This window comes from Hesperophylax consimilis, chromosome 22, assembly GCF_061612785.1.
Source record: "Hesperophylax consimilis isolate HC1 chromosome 22, BYU_Hcon_1.0, whole genome shotgun sequence".
Taxonomy (NCBI): domain Eukaryota; kingdom Metazoa; phylum Arthropoda; class Insecta; order Trichoptera; family Limnephilidae; genus Hesperophylax; species Hesperophylax consimilis.
Window position 1 is genome coordinate 21777702 of NC_142857.1, and position 18939 is coordinate 21796640.

Genomic DNA, 18939 nt, shown 5'->3' on the forward strand with positions numbered 1-18939 from the left:
TTGAGAAAAACATACCTAATTTTATTTTCATTACTGATTTATAAAAGCGAATTGATTTTATTGGTGTGGTAGTGTTCTATTTTATTTATAACCAGGCCCGGTAGCCGAAGCCACTCGTGAAGATATACTCGAAACATAGAGCAATCGAATGGTCAGACCTTATAGAATATAGACAGTAGTCTATAGTAATAGAGGGTAAAAACAGTGATTTCTACCTGTAAGGGTCTGAATTCATTACCTGCTCACCACATCTTTCCATAACCGCACTCGGGGTATTGTACGCTGTAGGCATAAATAATCCACTCGTACGATTCAAATGATTCGCGTGGGTTCTTCAGTTCTAGTCCAATCCGCTAGATGGAAATATTAAACACGTTTTTCTTCTTGTAAATGAGAAATGCATCGAGCTACGTGAGGAAGGTGGGTAAGTATGTACAGTAGGTACGTACTCATCTGTGGTAGTTGGAGAAATACCCCTATTATTGATCACGTCTGAGTTTTTAGGTCACTTCAAAATGACATCCAAAACTGGAGCGGAGATGTCACATCGCGAAAAATTACAACTGATGGACACCGAGTTGAAATCGTTTTACGAGTATTGCCGCCAGGTCGGGTTTACCGATGAAGAAATGGAGGTGATTTGCCGTCCATTCACAAATGCCGTGCGCCGCGCTTCCTTTCAAAAATGGTTACGGGTTTTAATTGGGCTTTCCATCGTCCTCTGCGCTATTTACTTGGTGACCAATTCAAATACCGTGGCGTGGCATTCTACAGCGATAGGGAGAATTTTCCTGATTAAAATCCTTCCGATTTGGAACTGGAAGCCCCTGTTTTACCGCGACTGTCTCATCAATAAAAATAGCAAAATCTCTGAAATTCACAATGTTCTTTCACTCTCGGATTGTGCTGTTTGCGAAGCAATAAGTAAGTATATTTTAGCTTGTCTAATTTTGTATTTACCACCACTTTTCACAAAAATCCCTAAATTTACATAATTAACTTCCCAGCTTCCGAACACACTGATAAAAATTAAATACTTTTTCGTTTTTTTTTTAAGTTACCGAGAAAACAATATTTTCCATTATTTTGTTACAATTTTGAGCAACTTTTGTACCTGCGGTTGGCCTAACTTATCCCACTATCCTCACCCCTTCATAAAAAATGTTCTATTTAAGAACTATTTTCTTTTTGGTTTTTAAGACAAAACTTTTTATTTTGATTTTGGAATCTAAACTATGAATATAAACATAAATAATCAAATTTTCTATTCTTTGAAGGTTTTTCAAAGATAATATTGATTGTTTACAATTTTAGAATAATAATACAAGCTTTATATTATTTCCTTGTTATTATCCTAGCTGTATGAGGCGACGTTCAGCTTTAGACATTCACATTCACAAAATTTGTTTTATTTTTGCAGCATCCATTGACCACATATCAAACACCAACTACGACAGCATCCTTAACCAACATCTCATCCGAGGGGCCCCTGTCATAGTCACTGATGCAAACATGGACTGGTCTCTCACCAAACACCCTGACCTCAACCTGACCAGACTCCTGTCTGACGACGAGAGACTCCGAGACTCCGTCCCGTGCATTCTACAAACCAACCTGCGCACTGGGAAACAACCAGCAGATTTAGATAATTTATTAACCAAGATAACAAACATACAGATACCGAATTGGTTTGTCCATTTTCAAAATTGCGATCTTCAAGCTGTTAAATCTTTGAGAGTTTTAGCACCTAGGCCATATTTTCTTTCTCCGCATGTTCCTCCAGCTCATTTTAATTGGTTATTGATGTCTAATAAGTATTCTGCGCCCAGGTTTAAGCAATTAGAGTTAGATACAGGACTGATTATTCTGTCACAGTTGAAAGGTTCTACGCTGGTTCAGTTAACTCCGAGACATCCTTGCGAAGAATTGTGTCCCAGTTTAGCGTTCGATCTCAGAGAGAGTGAAACGTTAGTTCTAGCCAACTCAATGTGGAATTTTGAATATTCTCCTGACGAGAGCGGAGAAAATACGGCGATTTTAACAGAAACGGCTTGGAATGAGGCATAGAAAATGATAACATGTAATTGATTAAAATGCATGCAAGAATACTAGTGAAGGATTCTTGTTAGCTATCTCTTTGGTTGTTATGACGGTTTATTATATTGCATAAATACAAATTGAATATTGTTTCAAAAATAGTATTAGTTATGGTCCTATTGAAAGATGTTTATAACCATTATGTATCGTTAATGATTTATTGAATTAATCGCTCAACACCCTTCGATGTATCATTATTGAATACTCTCAACTTTGAGACTGTTGAAACTCAATATTTCAACTACATTTGAAATAATTTTGAACATTTCGATTATAATTTGTTTGAATCAATCGCATTTCAAAATGCATCTTGATTGAGCCCATCGCTAGATCAAGTTCCTGGTAGATGATAAAGCAATATTAATTGATCTACCACTATTTGTCTTGTATGTGATAAGTTCTGCTAGATATATTATATTTATGAACTAAGTACCTTAAATTGCATTATTTCAATACGGCTTTGAATATTGCAGCAAATAGTGATAGTACTGCACTCATTTTCTCTTATTCATTAAATGCACGCTGTGGAAAACATTCAAAACCATTTTCAAGTCTTCCATCTTACTTACAGATTGAACTTCTGACACTTTTGACGTTGTCACAAATTGGCATACAGCACCATTTAGAAATTTTTACACTTTTTAAGCAGATCCAGATTCTCGACCTGTTTATCAAATTTTAAATTGGATTGTATGAAATTAACACCGTAGGTCTGAGAATTGCCATTAACAGAGACTGATCTAATATAAAAATTAAAGACAATACTAACAAAACTTAACTAAACAGTTTTTCATGTTTTCTTTACATTTGTTAGTATTATCTTCTTCTTCAAAGATATATTACGTTGATGCGCATAACCTAAAAGTAAAAAAAAAAGTTGTTCCAATAAAAAATTCATATAAAAATTTCAACATGGCTAACCGCCAATTTGATGACGAAGTCAAATGTGAGTTGGGTTTAAATAACTAGGCCTTAGTTAATTTTCAGGGCATGATTTCAATTTCAAGGTATTTTCCTAAGCAAAAAACCATCAATGAATAAAATACTTTGTGTTGAACAAACTCAACAAAACAAAGATAGGAACATATGTACCGATTGTTTACAACATTTTTTTTACTGCATTTATAAACATATAAATACATATTATAAATATTTTTCTTTTGAAATGAATGAGTGCGAACCACTTTCTGCGTTGTTTAAATTGTCACGTAAAAACTGCACCATTTTATTCTAGGAGTATTTACACTCTAGCAGAAATTAGGATATAAAAGATAAATTTAATTGAGCCAAAGAAAATTGTTAGTTTTATAACAGTGGTATTTATATTTCTTATAGATAATGTGTAATAGTATCAACGATTTAGAAAAAAGCAGATTTATTTTTTATTTGTTTTTACGCCCAGCAGGGCTTTTACATGGATTTTAACAACAGAACATACCTAGTGAGCTATCGAACAAGGTATAGGCCAATAATCAAAGTCAAATGTGCAAATTGTAACACCGCAGAGGTTAACAAAAGAATCTACATTTTATACATAGTAGATTTCTGCTGTACCTTTGTAGAGGCAGAGGTACTATTTCGCCAGTTTTTGTGGACACAACACTAAGGCAGTCATCACAGGTAGTCACGGGTCAGTAAAGAATCAACAAAAATCAAGTGTGGTTTACGCGAGAGTCCACCGTTCCATACTGTTCCAGTGCCAATGGGTCAGGAGATAGCGAGCGGGAGTGATGCAATGTACTTTCCGTATACATCTAGTGTTACCAATAACATTTTTTTTAGTTAAAAATGATTTAAAATATTGTTAAGAATTTATTATTTAGGCACATTAATAATATCACAAAAAATTCCACAACCCCATCAACTTGGTGACCGACTTGTATCATCAGTTTGTTGTTTTTGAAGTTTTTTACGGATCTCAGTCGTCTGTCTGCAATACCGACAGTTTGCTGGGCTACAAGCTACATAGCTTACATGCTGTGTGCCATGCAGAGCTCCATTCCTTACCGACCCGTAGGACGACTGCCTAGTTATGACAACACAATGAAAAGAATCTGCAAGCCGATATCGATCTACAGATAGGGTCACTTCTGCTATTTTAAGTAAGTTGGTTAGGTTAGGTACAATAAGGCTCTTCGTAAAGGCTACGCACTATCCGATTCAAGTAAACTCGTCGGCAACTACCATCCGGGCAAGGTTATCGCCACTCACGTCGTCGAGAATTTAAATACGGCGTCACATCTAGTAAGATATTTTCTCAAAATGCGTGTGCTCAATGCTGGTAACAATGATTGGCGGCGACACGGCTATTTTAGTAGCCACGCTTTTAGGACCGTGCATGACAAGTTGTGTGCGATGTCAGTGAACAACATGAGTATCTGATACTTGCGTAGTCTTGTGGACGAAGGGCCTAAAACTATCGCAGTCTTATGATTGCTAACCTATCATTGTTAAGACGTACAAATCATAAACATTGTATGTATAATGTTACATATTTATAATTAGGATAATTAATAAATAAGAACAATGCAAACATAAAAAATTAAAATTTTATTCATCAAAATCTAACTTTCTATCAACCACACTGTCAAATAATACAACCTTATTAAGCAGACAAATGATTTATGCAATACTGCATAAGAGTTCCAACTGCCAGAGGAAGTGGGACTACGACGTTCCCAATTTAGAGAATGTTGTGAAACTAAAAGAAGCGGGTAGATGAAGGAGATGGGGAGGAGCAAGATCAGTATATACCTGGCCATTTAAATCTGATCACTAAATAATACAAGGTGGGGCAAAAGTAATGTCATAATGTAAATGTGCCATAATTTTTGCAAATAGCATCAAATGTCATTGTGCTTCGTCATTTATGTAGTAGACAGATAGAGAATTAGTTGACAAAAAGCAATGGAGCGATACACACCTGAAGAATGCAGAATTATTGTTATTGCTTATTTGACCAATTTCCGGTCTGTTGTTACAACAATATTATACCAAAGAACTTAAATGGCGTAACTAGTGAGAGTGGTAGAAATTCACCATTCAAAATATGTAATAATTGAATACTGCACAAAAGTCTCAACTGCTTATAACCGTCTGAAGGTAGTAGTGAGGGAAAGTACTGGCAATTTAGATCTGATCACCAAACACGGCTAAAACCATTTAATTTCTGAATAGCGGTCTTTTACCGGGGCGATACTGGAAATATCTTCCACTCTGGACCGTGTGTGAAATATACTCTTACTATTTATATTTTTTTTAGGTGAATTAATGAGGAAGCGACTTAAGAAGAATAATTGTGATGCAACACAAATTAATTAAATAAAATTTATTTCCACATGCCGGGATTTGAACCCATGACCCCCGGTCCTGTGACTTACCCCTCGACCATGGAGGCCGTCTAAGGCTTAAAATGTTTTTAGCTTTGGTGATCCAATCTGAATTGCAAGATTCTCCCAAACTTCCTCCACCCGTTCCCTTCCCCTCCGCATAGTCCTTTTTCCTCATAATTGCACTGACTCAAGACAATTGGGACTAAAGAATAGTAACATACCTTCACCGGTTAGTAGCCGAGTGCACAAATTGTAACGTATCTGTCACCACATATTAATAAAAACTTACCGTATACCGGTTATATGCTCCACCATAGCTTGCAGCAATAAGGGGAATGAAATGATGACACAGCGATATCAATTGTGATAAAACAACATGAAGTATATTTGAGTTAAACTTGATTACAAGAGCAATACTTTAAATTTAGAAAATCAGGGGTGGTTGGCTATTTAATTAGCACAACGTAATTTGAATTCGGCCACGACATTTACTTGTATGATTATATTAACTATAAAGCTAAAATATGACATCACCACTGAGCGCCAGTCTAGAAAACTCTTCTAAACGAATTTATAATCATGGTAATATCTAAGAGATTATGTGTCTAATTCATGTGGATTAATAAAATTGTCTCACGTGCGTGTATTAAATCTCCGACATTCAAACAGCCCGTCCTGTGATGTGCTTCCCTCCTGCCTCGAAAACCAACTGCCGGCTTCTCTGGAATTCAACGCTCAGCTACTTGAATTCAACGAGTGGCGGCTGAAATTTGATGCCAACGCGTGTCTAGAAGTTTTGCTATGTAAGCGGACAGTTCCTACCGCTACAAAATACTTTGAAGTCCCACTAAGGCATTGTGGGTTCCATTCTTCCGCAAGCCAAGACCTCCATTAATGCACAAACAACACTTTCCGCTTCTAATGATGGTAGTAGGACTTTTCAAATAGAACTCTTTAAATGCATGAGGTTTCGGTGCTAGGTGCAACTGTACATGGCACTTTTTCATTTATACATGTTCGCAAGACAACTGATGCGACGACCGTGCACAGGTACGTCCGAATATGAAGAGGTTCATAATGTAAATAAAAATGGGAATACTTATTAAAATAATCTTGTGTATTTAAGTTGTATTTGGTTAACACTGTTTGTTGTGGAATGGATGCATTTATTGATTAATGACTAATGTGGAGTAGTTCAGGCAGCAGCTGAAACTGCGTTGGCTGCTTTATTCCGTCTTTTCCTTGTGCAGGGGGATCCCTTTGCTCCACTTCCAGATATTCTTAACCGACAAGAGCACAGGGATCATGATGGGCAAGAAAAGCGGCATGTATACGGCATACCTGGAAAACAAACACAGTTATACACGGTGTCTGGAAACTGGTGAATGTACATCACATAGAGAACCCAAATTTTTTTCAATAAATTTTCAGGGTTGCCACTGCTTTTGCAGTGCTTTGTACCATACATGGACAAGATTCTTTAACACTGCAAATGCAGGGGTCTCGCCCCAAGGGTTTAAAAAGATGTTTTCAATTTTTCATCAACATTTCCTGTAGAAAAGTTATAACTTTTCGTAACATATACCATTATCATAGGAATACTCTAAGCTAACTCTGGCTAAGTTCAATTATAAACGGTGTCCGGAAAATCATAATGCAAGCGGAAAACTGGTGCATCTACAGTATGTAGAATCCTAAATAAAAATTCAATAGATGTCACTGCTCGTCACTCGCCGCCGCTGCCGCTCACAACCCTGCTACTTCTCGGTAAATTTCAAATAAATTAAGAATAAGACCAGTTGTTTTGGTGCACATAATTTATTATTATTGTTGCCTTGTAATTTTGGGGGGTCAAAAACCAATTGACCTAAGAGAAAAACCACCCCTGACAAATCACAAGAAGGTAGACAGTCACGCTCCCTAACTGCTCTGTATAACTTGGCATGTTTGCCTTTCCCTGAAGGGCTGTTCTATCAATTTGGATGTCTATGACCAAGGGTTATCAGACATTAAAAAAAAATCAGCACAAGGTCAGACTTACTTCTGGTCATCGGGGAAGTAGAGCAATGCTAGCAGGCTGGGGTTGGTGAAGGCCGCCTCTGCCGATAGGAAGGCACTGCGGGAGCACTCCAGGGCGTCCATCAACCGCCCGTTCCTCAGCAGCTCGTCCGTCCGCTCCACGTTTTCCACGGCGTTGTAGATGGACGCGCCCACCTCGTCGTTTATCACTATATTGGATATCTCACCTGGAATTCAAAATAATTCACAATGTTTTGTTAATAAGTTCTAATTTCCAATACAATGGTCAATGCATTTGGGAGGTTGGAGGTTCGATTATCACTTCAGCACAAAATTGTTAAGGCGTGGTCAATAAACATATTATGAAATGACAACTACAACTATAGTTATGCGCTTTGAAAAAAAAAAAAAAATTCTGAATTATAATTATCAGGAGTGAGTTTTTGGTGTTAAGAGTTTAAAAAAAATATATTTAAATAAAATATTTCTGTTTTGAAGTTAATTAATGTTAAATGATGTCTAATATTTATTATACTACTAGTATGCCCGGGCAGACGTTGCCCTGCCACAGACCGCATTCTATGTAGAATATTTGTGGTTGTATATATTTTCAGATGAGAAAACTAAAAAACGAAAAAAAAAATTATTGAAAAAAAGTTTTTTTTCTAGATCGCGACAATATTATATTTTGACCTATCGGGTCCAAAACTATCTGATGCTGGAACCAACCATACACATTCCCAAAATTTCATTGAAATCGGTTGGGCGGTTTAGGAGATTAGCATGTACGAAAACAGTGACACGTGATATGTTAAGATTAAGATGATATCATGTCTTATATTGTATGAATTTTCTTATTTTTCACAAGCAATATTTTGAATTCAAAAAAATAAAAAAATGAGCTGGAATATTGACATCAGGCATTCTGCAAACGATAAAACGAAATGTATTGTGTATAAAAAAATGAGCTTTTTAGCAAAAGAAAAAATAGAATATTGACTAGAAATAAGATTAAACCTGTCTCAAAATAGATTTAGTGTTATTACATTTTATTACATAAATATCGTTATAAAAATTATAAAAAATCACAAATTAACTAACAAAAATAACATTATTATATTACATTATTTTTTTAATAGTAATATCATAACGTCACCTTCAAAAACATTTTTTTGTTTACTTAAACATGCATTTTTTCACTGTGTACTATATTTCACATTCATAATTATAAAAACAGCTTTTAAATTTTTTTTTAAATATGAAAAATATTCTGAAATAACACTAGATGTGAACATACAGTTTATTTTATATTTATTAAGCCTTTATCAAAAATTACTCGTACCAATTAGCTTCAAATACAATCACTTTTATTTTGTTAAATATTTAACATTAAATTCTTCAATTTATACTCAAAATATGTCTGTTAAACAAAACAAGAAAACAATTAATTACCATCACGAATTAAATGGCGCAGAATAATTTTTCTTATATAGATAATGATAATGAAATAGAAAGTAGTACAGTAAATAATTTAGAAGATTGGATAAAAAAACAAAACATAAATTCGTCTGATAATCTTGTTTGTATTCAATTAAATATTAGATCTATACAAAAAATATTGGGATGTATTGCATATATATTTAATTAATTGTTTGAAGCATATTGACATTCTGATGCTATGTGAAACATCTATTCAAACTGAAAGTATGTGTATTTACAATATTCCTGGATATAATGCATATAACTACTGCAGGACTGATAAGTCAGGAGGAGGAATTATATTGTATATAAGAAACAAATTTGAATTTAGACTAAAAACATTAAAATCAATACATTTTGAAAATATATCAGGAAAGCTCATACTCCAGGACAAAACTAAAGTCAATATAATAGCCATCTATAGACCTCCTAATTTCAGTAAATCTTCATTTCTGACGGAATTATCATCATATCTTGAGACAATTAATAGTAAGGAAAATATTATCTTACTTGGAGATATAAATCTTAATTTGCTTGATGAACAAGATAATATTGTAACTTCGTATGAAAACTTACTTACTAACCATTATTTAACTAAATGCATCAATGTAGTAACCAGAGAAGCTGTATCAAATGGACAAATTACTCGCACGTGTATTGACCATATATTTGCCAAATTTAGAGGCAAGAAAATAACAGCTTGCGTCTGTGAAAATAATATTGCCGATCATTTTATCACTGCTATTAATATAAAATGTCATAAACGTCAGGTAGACTTTGCAAATAAGTATATTCAAATCATCTCACAAAAGGATATTGATAGACATATCAGAGATTATAACTGGAGTAAACTTATAGAGGATAAGGATTGTATTTCATTATATGAAAAAATAAAATCTTTATTTAATAAATTTTACAAGAGTAGTTCTAAAACGATAGTGCAAAACCCGAAAACACGACCTTATGCAATAAATGAATGGGTAAGCAGTGAATTATTATGTCAAATAAATAAAAGGGATAAACAATATAAAAAATGGAAAAGTACACCAACAAACAAAACATATGAAACAGAATACAAAAAATCACGAAACCTTGTCAATAAAATTATAAATAAAGATAAAACTAACTACTATAATAATAAATTTAAAAACTGTTTTAATGATACAAAAAAAACCTGGGATGTGATAAATAATATTTTAGGACGTAAACCCAAAAACGATTGTGATGAAACAATAACACGATATATGTTAAAAGATAGAACTGAGGATTCTGTGTCAAATGATTTTGTGAATTACTTCTCGGATAGCATCAGCAACATGTTACATAAATGCAATCACAAAGCTACTAATATTGTACTGGAAGAACTGCCTCACAGTTTATTTATACCAAGAGCTACTATAACTGATATTGAAAACATTGTTAAAAAAATGAAAAACTCTAAAAGCACAGGTATTGACAATATAAGAATGTTTGATTTAAAAAGAAATATAAAAACTCTTGGGCCAATAATTACTCATTTAATCAATACGATAATAAAGCAAGCAAAAATTCCACAAGAATTTAAATGTAGCATTACTAGACCAATATTTAAAGGTGGAAAACACATTGAACTGGGAAATTATAGGCCTATTAGTATACTACCTGCGTTAGAAAAAATTCTCGAAAAATTTTTATCAAATAAATTAAATAATTACATTGAAAAATTCGCTATCATAGATCCAAATCAATATGGCTTTCAAAGAAAAAAAAATACTGAAAAATTACTGCAAGATTTTTCCAATTACATAAATAATCAATTAAATAATAAATTACATGTTATTGTGTTATTTATCGATAACTCTAAAGCTTTTGACACAATTAACTCTAAAAAACTGCTAGAAACCTTAGAAAAAATTGGAATAAGAGGAAATGTGTTAAATTTATTTAAAGATTATCTTAGAAATAGAAAAATATGTACCAAAATAAATAATACTTTTAGTAAAACAAAGAATGTATCTGCAGGAGTTCCACAAGGTTCCATATTGGGACCTACACTATATATAATTTATGTAACTATAATGAAAAAACTTTTCTCTTTTGTTAAACATTTTGTATTTGCAGATGATACGGCATTGGTCATATCACATAAAGATCTAAAAATTGCAATTGAACTCATGCAAATTGACTTTCATCAACTTTGTAAATGGTCACATGATGCAGGACTATTAATAAATGCTAAAAAAAACAAAGTTATGCATATAAGATCACCTAATGCCAGATTTCAATTTAATCCTAATATTATTTCTCATAGTTTTAATTGCATCCATAAAAATATCCCGACTAATTGTAAATGTGAAAGCTTAGAATTAGTTACAGAATATGTCTATCTTGGTGTTACAGTAGATTGCTTTTTCAAATGGGACAAACATATTAAAAAAACCTGTAAAAGACTCAGATCAATTGCTGGCAGAATGTACACATTAAATTTTTTCCTACCAATTGAAACACTTAAAATAATTTATATGTCAATGGCAGAATCTATTATAAGATATGGATTAACCATATGGGGAAATACTAGTATAACCAATCTGAAACAAGTCCAAGTTGTACAAAACGCAATTGTAAAATTACTAGTCGTCCCTAATATTTTTAAACAGAGACATAATACACCGTTGCTGTTTCAGAGTGCCAAAATTTTACCTGTTAAGGCTATACTATGGCAAAAAATCATAATTCAGTATATATTTACCCCGCAGCATAAAGAAAAATTAGAACATAAATACAGTACTAGATTCACGCGCAATGACGGGTTAATAGTTCCGAAATTTAATAATAAATACGGACAGAGAACGTTTGAATACAACATACCGAAGATATTTAATTTATTACCTGACACTATAAAGCAATGTAAATCTATGAATAAGGTTAAATATATGGTGAAAAATTGGCTATCGAAAAAAAAAAAATTATTTTAATATGTATGAAATATTGTATGAAAAAATTGTTAATTCTGTAGATATAACATGTAAATTATAACTTTAAAAAATGTATTTGAAACTAACTTTAAGCACCTGTTGACAAGCCAATTCAATCGGCTTAGCAGGACTTGTTTTTTGATATTATGTATTAACTATTTATTCAATAAAAAAATAAAAAAATAAAAATAAAAAAATTACGCGTGTGTTTCTATATACCTATATTATATAGGTAAAAACATGCTTTTTTTTGAAAATCTGTTGGACATAAAAAGCAAAACTGGCAATTGTTTCTCTATCTATATAGACAGTATGAGTCACAGCAACGCATGGCGGGGTACAGATAACAACATGTAGATAAAATGAACTAACTTAAGACGTCTCCGTCTTCGAGGGGAAAGGCTTTCGACTAGCAATCTGGAGGTGTCGGATTCAAATCCCAGCATGCGCAAGTAAATTCTATTTGATTAATTTCTGTTATTTCACAATTTATTCATTTTAAATAATATACAGTATATTTGCGGCACATTCCAGAGTGGTTGATACTCTCAGTATCGCCCTGGTGAAAGACCACCATTCAGAATTGAAACATTGCTTGAAATTGCTTTGGCCGTGTTTGGCCACCAGATCTGAATAGCCAGATACTTCCCCACCTTCCTCTTCTCCACTCCTTTCTCTCCCCAATACCTTAAGCTTCACAACATACCCCTATTGGGGATGCCATAGTCTCACTGGCTCCAGACGATTGGGACTATTGTGAAGTTTCACATTAAAAAAAAAGCTATGAAACCAGTATTTTCCATTTTTGAAATGAATAACTCACCGAGCAGCTGGGCAAGCGACTTGAGGGTTAGTTTGGCAGAAATAACTTGCTCTATTGTGCGCAGTCTGATGAGAGCATCCAGCTCCCACTTTCTTGGAGCAACAGTCGTCAGCGAGTCCACTTCAGCCCCAACTATTGGATCCTATAAAACAAAATACAATCGTCATTTCGTAACTATATGGGATGACGACTATCAAAGACTTTGGGTTTTTTCAATTTACAAATATTAAAAATATCTTTTATACATGTATTAGAAACTTTCTACTAACTAAATAACATTTGAAGAAATTAGACTTAGGGAGAAAGAAAGAAAAAGGAAGACTAACCTGGTCAGGAATACCCAGTAGCAGACGCAGCTGCGCTAGGAAGTAGCCCATGATCTCCCTGGTGGGGGGGCGGTACACAGGGATGGGCAGCTGCTCGTCCTGCAGGTAGGCCTCGCATACCTCAAGGGGTGGGTTTCCGATGACCACGCCACCCCAGCGCGGGGACAGGAAGGCTTCCATGGCGCCGTTGGCTCGACCGCCTGTAACACCAAGTTATTTATAAAAATATTGTGGGATACATGACTGCATTGTGGTACACGGTGCATAGCCCAAAAATAAGAAGAAAAAAAAAACTAGCAGTCTTCAGACCTACGCTATAAAATACATCACACAAAATTAAAATGAAGCATTAACTAAAAACTCTAGGTGAGCATTGGACCATCGTAAGATTCCATAGGTCCCAAGGACTGTGATCGGCCGGACTTGTTGAAAGAATGCCAGATTTCAGGACGACAAAAATTATGACTAAGTGGCCCCAGTGGAAGCGACCCAGAAGCAGACCGAGGAAGAATAAATTAATAGACTGCTTGAAAGTTAATTGAAGTAGTTCGGCAAGGACTGAGGACTGGAGGTGATTGACGAGGCACCGTAGCCAGTCGAGGGCATTTGTGGAATATATTATAGACACTGTCAAAAGTGGTAAGCTACAACTCTACATTGCTGGGGTCCGTAGAGCAAGTAAGAAAACGGTATTTGGCAGACAACGATCAAACCATGAGTAATACACACTATTTGAAAGGCTTCCAAAATGTATAAAAAACTGTAAGCTTAAGTGGCTGAATGGTTTGGAAGCCAACACCACTGAAGGCAGTCAAGACTCTCCAAGGGTTGCAGCGCTGATAAAGCATGATGAATCTGTAACACTTACCATTGTTCTTGTAGATGTGAATGGGCGATTGGTCGCAGGGTGGGGTGTACAGCACCAGGTTGAGGCAGGGGTTCTTGGAGATGTGCGAGGCCAGCTTCTTCTCCAGCGGGGTGATGAGGTGGGGTAGCACGTCCTCGGGGAGGGCGTAGTGGCGGAGAAGGGGGGTGTTGTCCCGCACCTGGATACACACATCTCATAATAAGCAAAGTTAAACAAACATACTGTGAATTAAATGCATTATACTCATTTTATACATTTAATTTATTTACAAAGATTTTTGTTAAACTAATACATTTATTGGGAATTATTTCTAGAGATGTCACTAGAGATATGAATGACGAATTTTTATAAATGAATTTCGTTTCTGTAATGTGCTTGTACGCAATATAGCGTGGACTCAAACCTAGAAATAACTTAAGTCTTGAGTTTAATTGCTTCCCTCTTCCAATGGTTAGTCTTGATTTAGTTTTTTTAATAATTATTATGAGAGGCGACTTTGAAAATGATAAACAAGAAATATTTCTATAAATACCTGTTTGGGGTTAAAAGCAAGCTGTACAAAGTAAAGCCATTGGGATTTGAGGGTAAAGTTGTGTACAGCGCTCAACTCCTGTACAAAAGGCTCCAAATATTCTGAAAAACAATACATACAAATAATATTAACATAAGAAATAAAGACATAACTTAAATTTGCATAATTCATTTTTACTGTAACAAAGTTAACAAACGAGCAAGATAAATTGTTCATTGGCAAACAATTGTCTTGGCTGTCAATATTATCGTATCCCGTCAAGATTTCCGTAGTGTATAAGACAAATCCAGAACACAAAAAAACGATTTCCTGCAAAAAATTGTTAAATTTATTATTAATATTTTTTTTAAATGTGAAATTGTGTTTATACAAGACAAGGTTTTTATGCAAAGCACAAAGAATAACAAATTATTATAAGCAATAATTATCAGCCTGAAACACAAATATAAATTTAAAAAAAAATAAGTGCAAGAATTGAACCAGCATTTATTTTGTTCTCGGATTTACGATTTTTAAGGATTAAGGAAGATTTTTTCAATTTATATTTGTGTTTCAAGCCAATAATTATTGCTTAAAATAATTTATTAATATTAATCCCGATTGAAATTTTGACATATTTATTGTTATTAAGTTTAATTTGTAGAACTCCATTTTATTTTTTTATTTTTTTATATATACAATAATATTATTATTGGGTTTATAAAAACAGTTTATATTTAAACAAGTTCTGCTGTGTAATTATTATTACGCGTGACAGCTGTTTCGATCTTATTCGATCTATTTAAAATTCGACTTATTCGATCTATTTAAAATTTGTGTGGAAACCAACTACTTTGAGTTTAACAATAAATTCTATCAACAAAACGACGGATTACCAATGGGATCGCCCCTCAGTCCACTTCTTGCAGAAATATTCATGGATTACATTGAAAAACAAATTTTAAATTCAATCTTTAGCAAACACATCATTTACTATGTTCGTTATGTTGACGACATTTTGGTCTGTTGGAAAGGCACCAACAGACAATTAGATCTTTTTGTCACATTTGCTAACTCCATCAACCGTAAAATCTGCTTTACGGTTGAAAGAGAGTGTAATAATAAAATTAATTTTTTAGACCTAACAATTGGTAGAGAAAATAATAAACATACGTTCGAAATTTTCCGTAAGCCTACGTTTACAGATACGACCATTAATTATAAATCTTTACATCCATGGTCACATAAATTATCTGCCTACCACTCAATGGTACATAGGCTTACTAACATCCCACTCGACAAGAAAGCATACGAGAAGGAAAAAAATACAATCCTATCTATTGCTAAAAATAATGGCTTCAAGGGTAGAGACATCGAAAAAATAATTAATAATAATAAACACAAAAATAACCTTAAATTAATTTACCCAGCGACTAATAATAGGACGAATAATAAATTCGGGTGTTTAGAATTCATCGGACAGACATCTAATAAAATTGCCAAAGTCCTCAAAAAATGTGGCTTAGATATTGCCTTCCGCACAAATAACAGCTTAGGATCATCTCTTAAAAACTCAAAAAGTAAGGTACTCAAATTACAAAATAGTGGCATTTATAAACTCCAGTGTGACGAATGCAACGCTGTTTATGTTGGACAAACGGGTCGGTCCTTTAACACTAGGTTCAAAGAACATATAAGATCTTTTAAAAATAATAATAAAATGCAATCTCAATTTGCCAAACATCTCCTAGATGAAAATCACTCACTTAATGATAATAATAAACCAACTCCGTTACACGTACAAAATAAAGGCCGTAAACTGAATCTTTTAGAGCAGTTAGAAATTAACAAAAATTCTAATAATCCGAAAGCTATTCTAATTAATGAACAAACCAATATAATTCGTTCACCCCTACTAGATATCTTCAAACCTAGTGCAAATACGAGTGCACATTGAAGTACTTAATTATACTATTAAAATAACCCTATGAGTCATCGTTTGGGAATAACTAACATTAAGACATTCAGTCAAATTTAAACATTACACTAATTGGGGAAACTTTACTTGGGTAATAACCATCAATAATTTCTAACATTTTTACACAGAAATCAATTAAGAAATCAGTAATTTAAATTAAAATACCTACATAGAAATAATATAAATGTATCGTCTGTAAGTGGGCTACCCACAGTTTGATAATGCCTTTAGAGGGCGAAACAGCTGTCACGCGTAATAATAATTACACAGCAGAACTTGTTTAAATATAAACTGTTTTTATAAACCCAATAATAATATTATTGTGTATATAAAAAAAAAAAAAAAAAAAAAAAAAAAAAAATTTTGACAGTTTTGGCACCGGGTAGGTGGCGAACTGAAACGCATCAGAGCGAGAAGAAAATGTATTTAGCCCGGCAATATTGTTGTAATTCCAGTAGCCGAGCAAACTTTACGAAGCCCCATCAAGTCAAGGCGATAAATTAACGAGAATGGGCAATACACATGACAATCTTGCGTAATCTTGACCATTAAAATGGAAACCTTGTCGGCAAGAAAATGATGAAAAAAGTTGCTTGCCTATCAGAGCCCATGAATGCGGGGAAGCCACTGAGAGACCTCGGAGGTAATCTTTAAGGCATCTTATACTTTGAATTTGCTTCCAAGGCCCTGAACACAGAGTTACATAGACAGAAACTTCACCTTCGATGGCATCCTTGGGCGTCCATTCCACCGTAATCTTATCCGGGCTGGGAGACGCCACAGTGAGGGCGATATCGAAGGCCCGGGAGGGCGGAGCCCGGCGGCGCGCAGAGGCATCATGGCGAGCGTAGGCGGAAGCCCTGAGGGCGCTCAGCACGGAGGTCTCCTGAAGTAGCCATTGAGATAGCACCTTAGAAAGCAGCACGGGAGCTGAAGAATAAAAACAAATGTTCAGTTTTAATCAAAACAATTCACTGTTGGTGCTTAGTCTTCCCGGGGGGGTTCCGACAACTTCATTCATTTGCTTGCGCATCATGTATTTTCATGAAACAGCTTTCTATGTCCATCCACTCAAGTTGAGGTGACTAACACATACTTAGGATCATAGAAAAAAGAAGAACACTAGAAATGCCTTATAAATTTTAATGGAACCAATGTCGCAAGGGACTTAATACCTTTTTGTTCTAGCCCATTTAGCTTGTGTGCTGTCTTTCTTAAGGTTGCCTGACATTGTAAATCACTACTGCATTTGAATTTCATAATGATGGCTAAACACAGTTCTGAATATGAAATTTAAGCAAATAATGGTCAGACTTTTGAATCACGAAATAAGTCGGCATGACATTTCTTGTCTTCTTCTTTATTCTATACGTAGGATAGTGTGTATTGGTGCATATGTATACACGTCCAAGTCCAATAATCAAATAATCCAAGTCCAATAACCATGATAATCTTGCAAAATGCACTGCGAAACAATTTCTGTCTTGATTACGCAATATACATGCTTGTTATGTTAGCGAAAAAGGAATGTAGAAGCGTATGCATTTATGCATTTTTACGATCGATTATTAATATGAGAGTATGGAATGTATCGGCAGCATCTCCTATCCTTTTCCTATTTTCCTCTTCCTATCCTCTTCCTATTTTCCTCTTCCTCTCCCCTTCCTTTAACACCAAATTAATTTTAAGAAACTAAAACTTCATTTCTAATGCACTTTAACATAAGAAACTTCTGTGGCTTGACTTCAATTAACTTGTATATTTATATCTATCACTGCATATTATATAAAAGCTGTTTGTTTCTTACAAAATAAATAAATAAATCAAATTTGAATATTCTAAGGATTCTTCAGAGAATTTGAACAATTCTACAAAATTCAAAGTTAATTTTCAAGTTCTGTGAAAGATTTTATCAAGTTCTGTTATTATTTCAGTTCTGTTAAGCAACTAGCCTATAATGATATAATAACAGAACTTGAATAGTACTTTCACAGAACCCGAAAATTAACGTTGAAATTTGATGAATTGTTCAAATTCTGTGAAACAACCAATCCTAAATGTTTTTTCTGAACCTTCCATCAATCGTGGATATCTTAATGACATCATTTCATAAAAAAAATAAGCCTTATACTTATTAAACGAAAAAAAAATCTGCACAAGACAAATCGCCAATGCGCCAAATCGAACAAAAAAAAACAAGAAAAATAATGACTCTAGGAAGACAGTCCCCTTAAATGTTGTGTTGAAACACAAACACATGACCTAGATCTGATACTCAAAGGGCAAAATATACTTACCATTAATGACCCTAATGGATTACACAACCAACATGGGAGGCATAAATTAGTACACTTGATTTGTGTTGATCAAAGTAACGGGATAGCTGTAATTTGCACTCGACAAGTGCTGAAGTCACATTGTCTTATCCGAGAATCTGATCAACTTCAGTTCTAGATGGTTGTGACTTATATCCAGAGATGTGCTTTATTTCAAATAAATCCATTTCAAATGGAAATGCAAAATGGGTATTTTCCATTTTGCATTTTAAATGC

The 18939-nt window shown here is 34.2% G+C and overlaps 2 protein-coding genes across 4 annotated transcripts in view; one reads left to right on the top strand and one right to left on the bottom strand.

Annotated features, from left to right (window-relative positions):
• Positions 1 to 477: 477 nt before the first annotated feature.
• On the top strand, positions 478 to 4417 carry LOC149413235 (uncharacterized). Its single transcript, XM_089644916.1, has 2 exons — positions 478 to 924; positions 1421 to 4417. Exons 1-2 carry the CDS (start codon positions 516 to 518, stop codon positions 2065 to 2067), a joined length of 1056 nt encoding a protein of 351 aa, XP_089501042.1. The 5' UTR covers positions 478 to 515; the 3' UTR covers positions 2068 to 4417.
• A 2111-nt stretch (positions 4418 to 6528) lies between these two features.
• Positions 6529 to 18939, bottom strand: part of PIG-S (phosphatidylinositol glycan anchor biosynthesis class S) — a 166700-nt gene continuing 154289 nt past the window's right edge. For all 3 annotated transcript variants that reach the window (XM_089645209.1, XM_089645211.1, XM_089645210.1), the window contains 7 exons: positions 17108 to 17317; positions 14431 to 14531; positions 13899 to 14076; positions 13031 to 13230; positions 12705 to 12846; positions 7471 to 7675; positions 6529 to 6770 (listed from right to left, as the gene is read on the bottom strand). In XM_089645209.1, coding sequence (XP_089501335.1) covers positions 6656 to 6770; positions 7471 to 7675; positions 12705 to 12846; positions 13031 to 13230; positions 13899 to 14076; positions 14431 to 14531; positions 17108 to 17317 — 1151 coding nt within the window. In that variant the 3' untranslated portion in view covers positions 6529 to 6655. The remainder of the gene's footprint in view (positions 6771 to 7470; positions 7676 to 12704; positions 12847 to 13030; positions 13231 to 13898; positions 14077 to 14430; positions 14532 to 17107; positions 17318 to 18939) is intronic.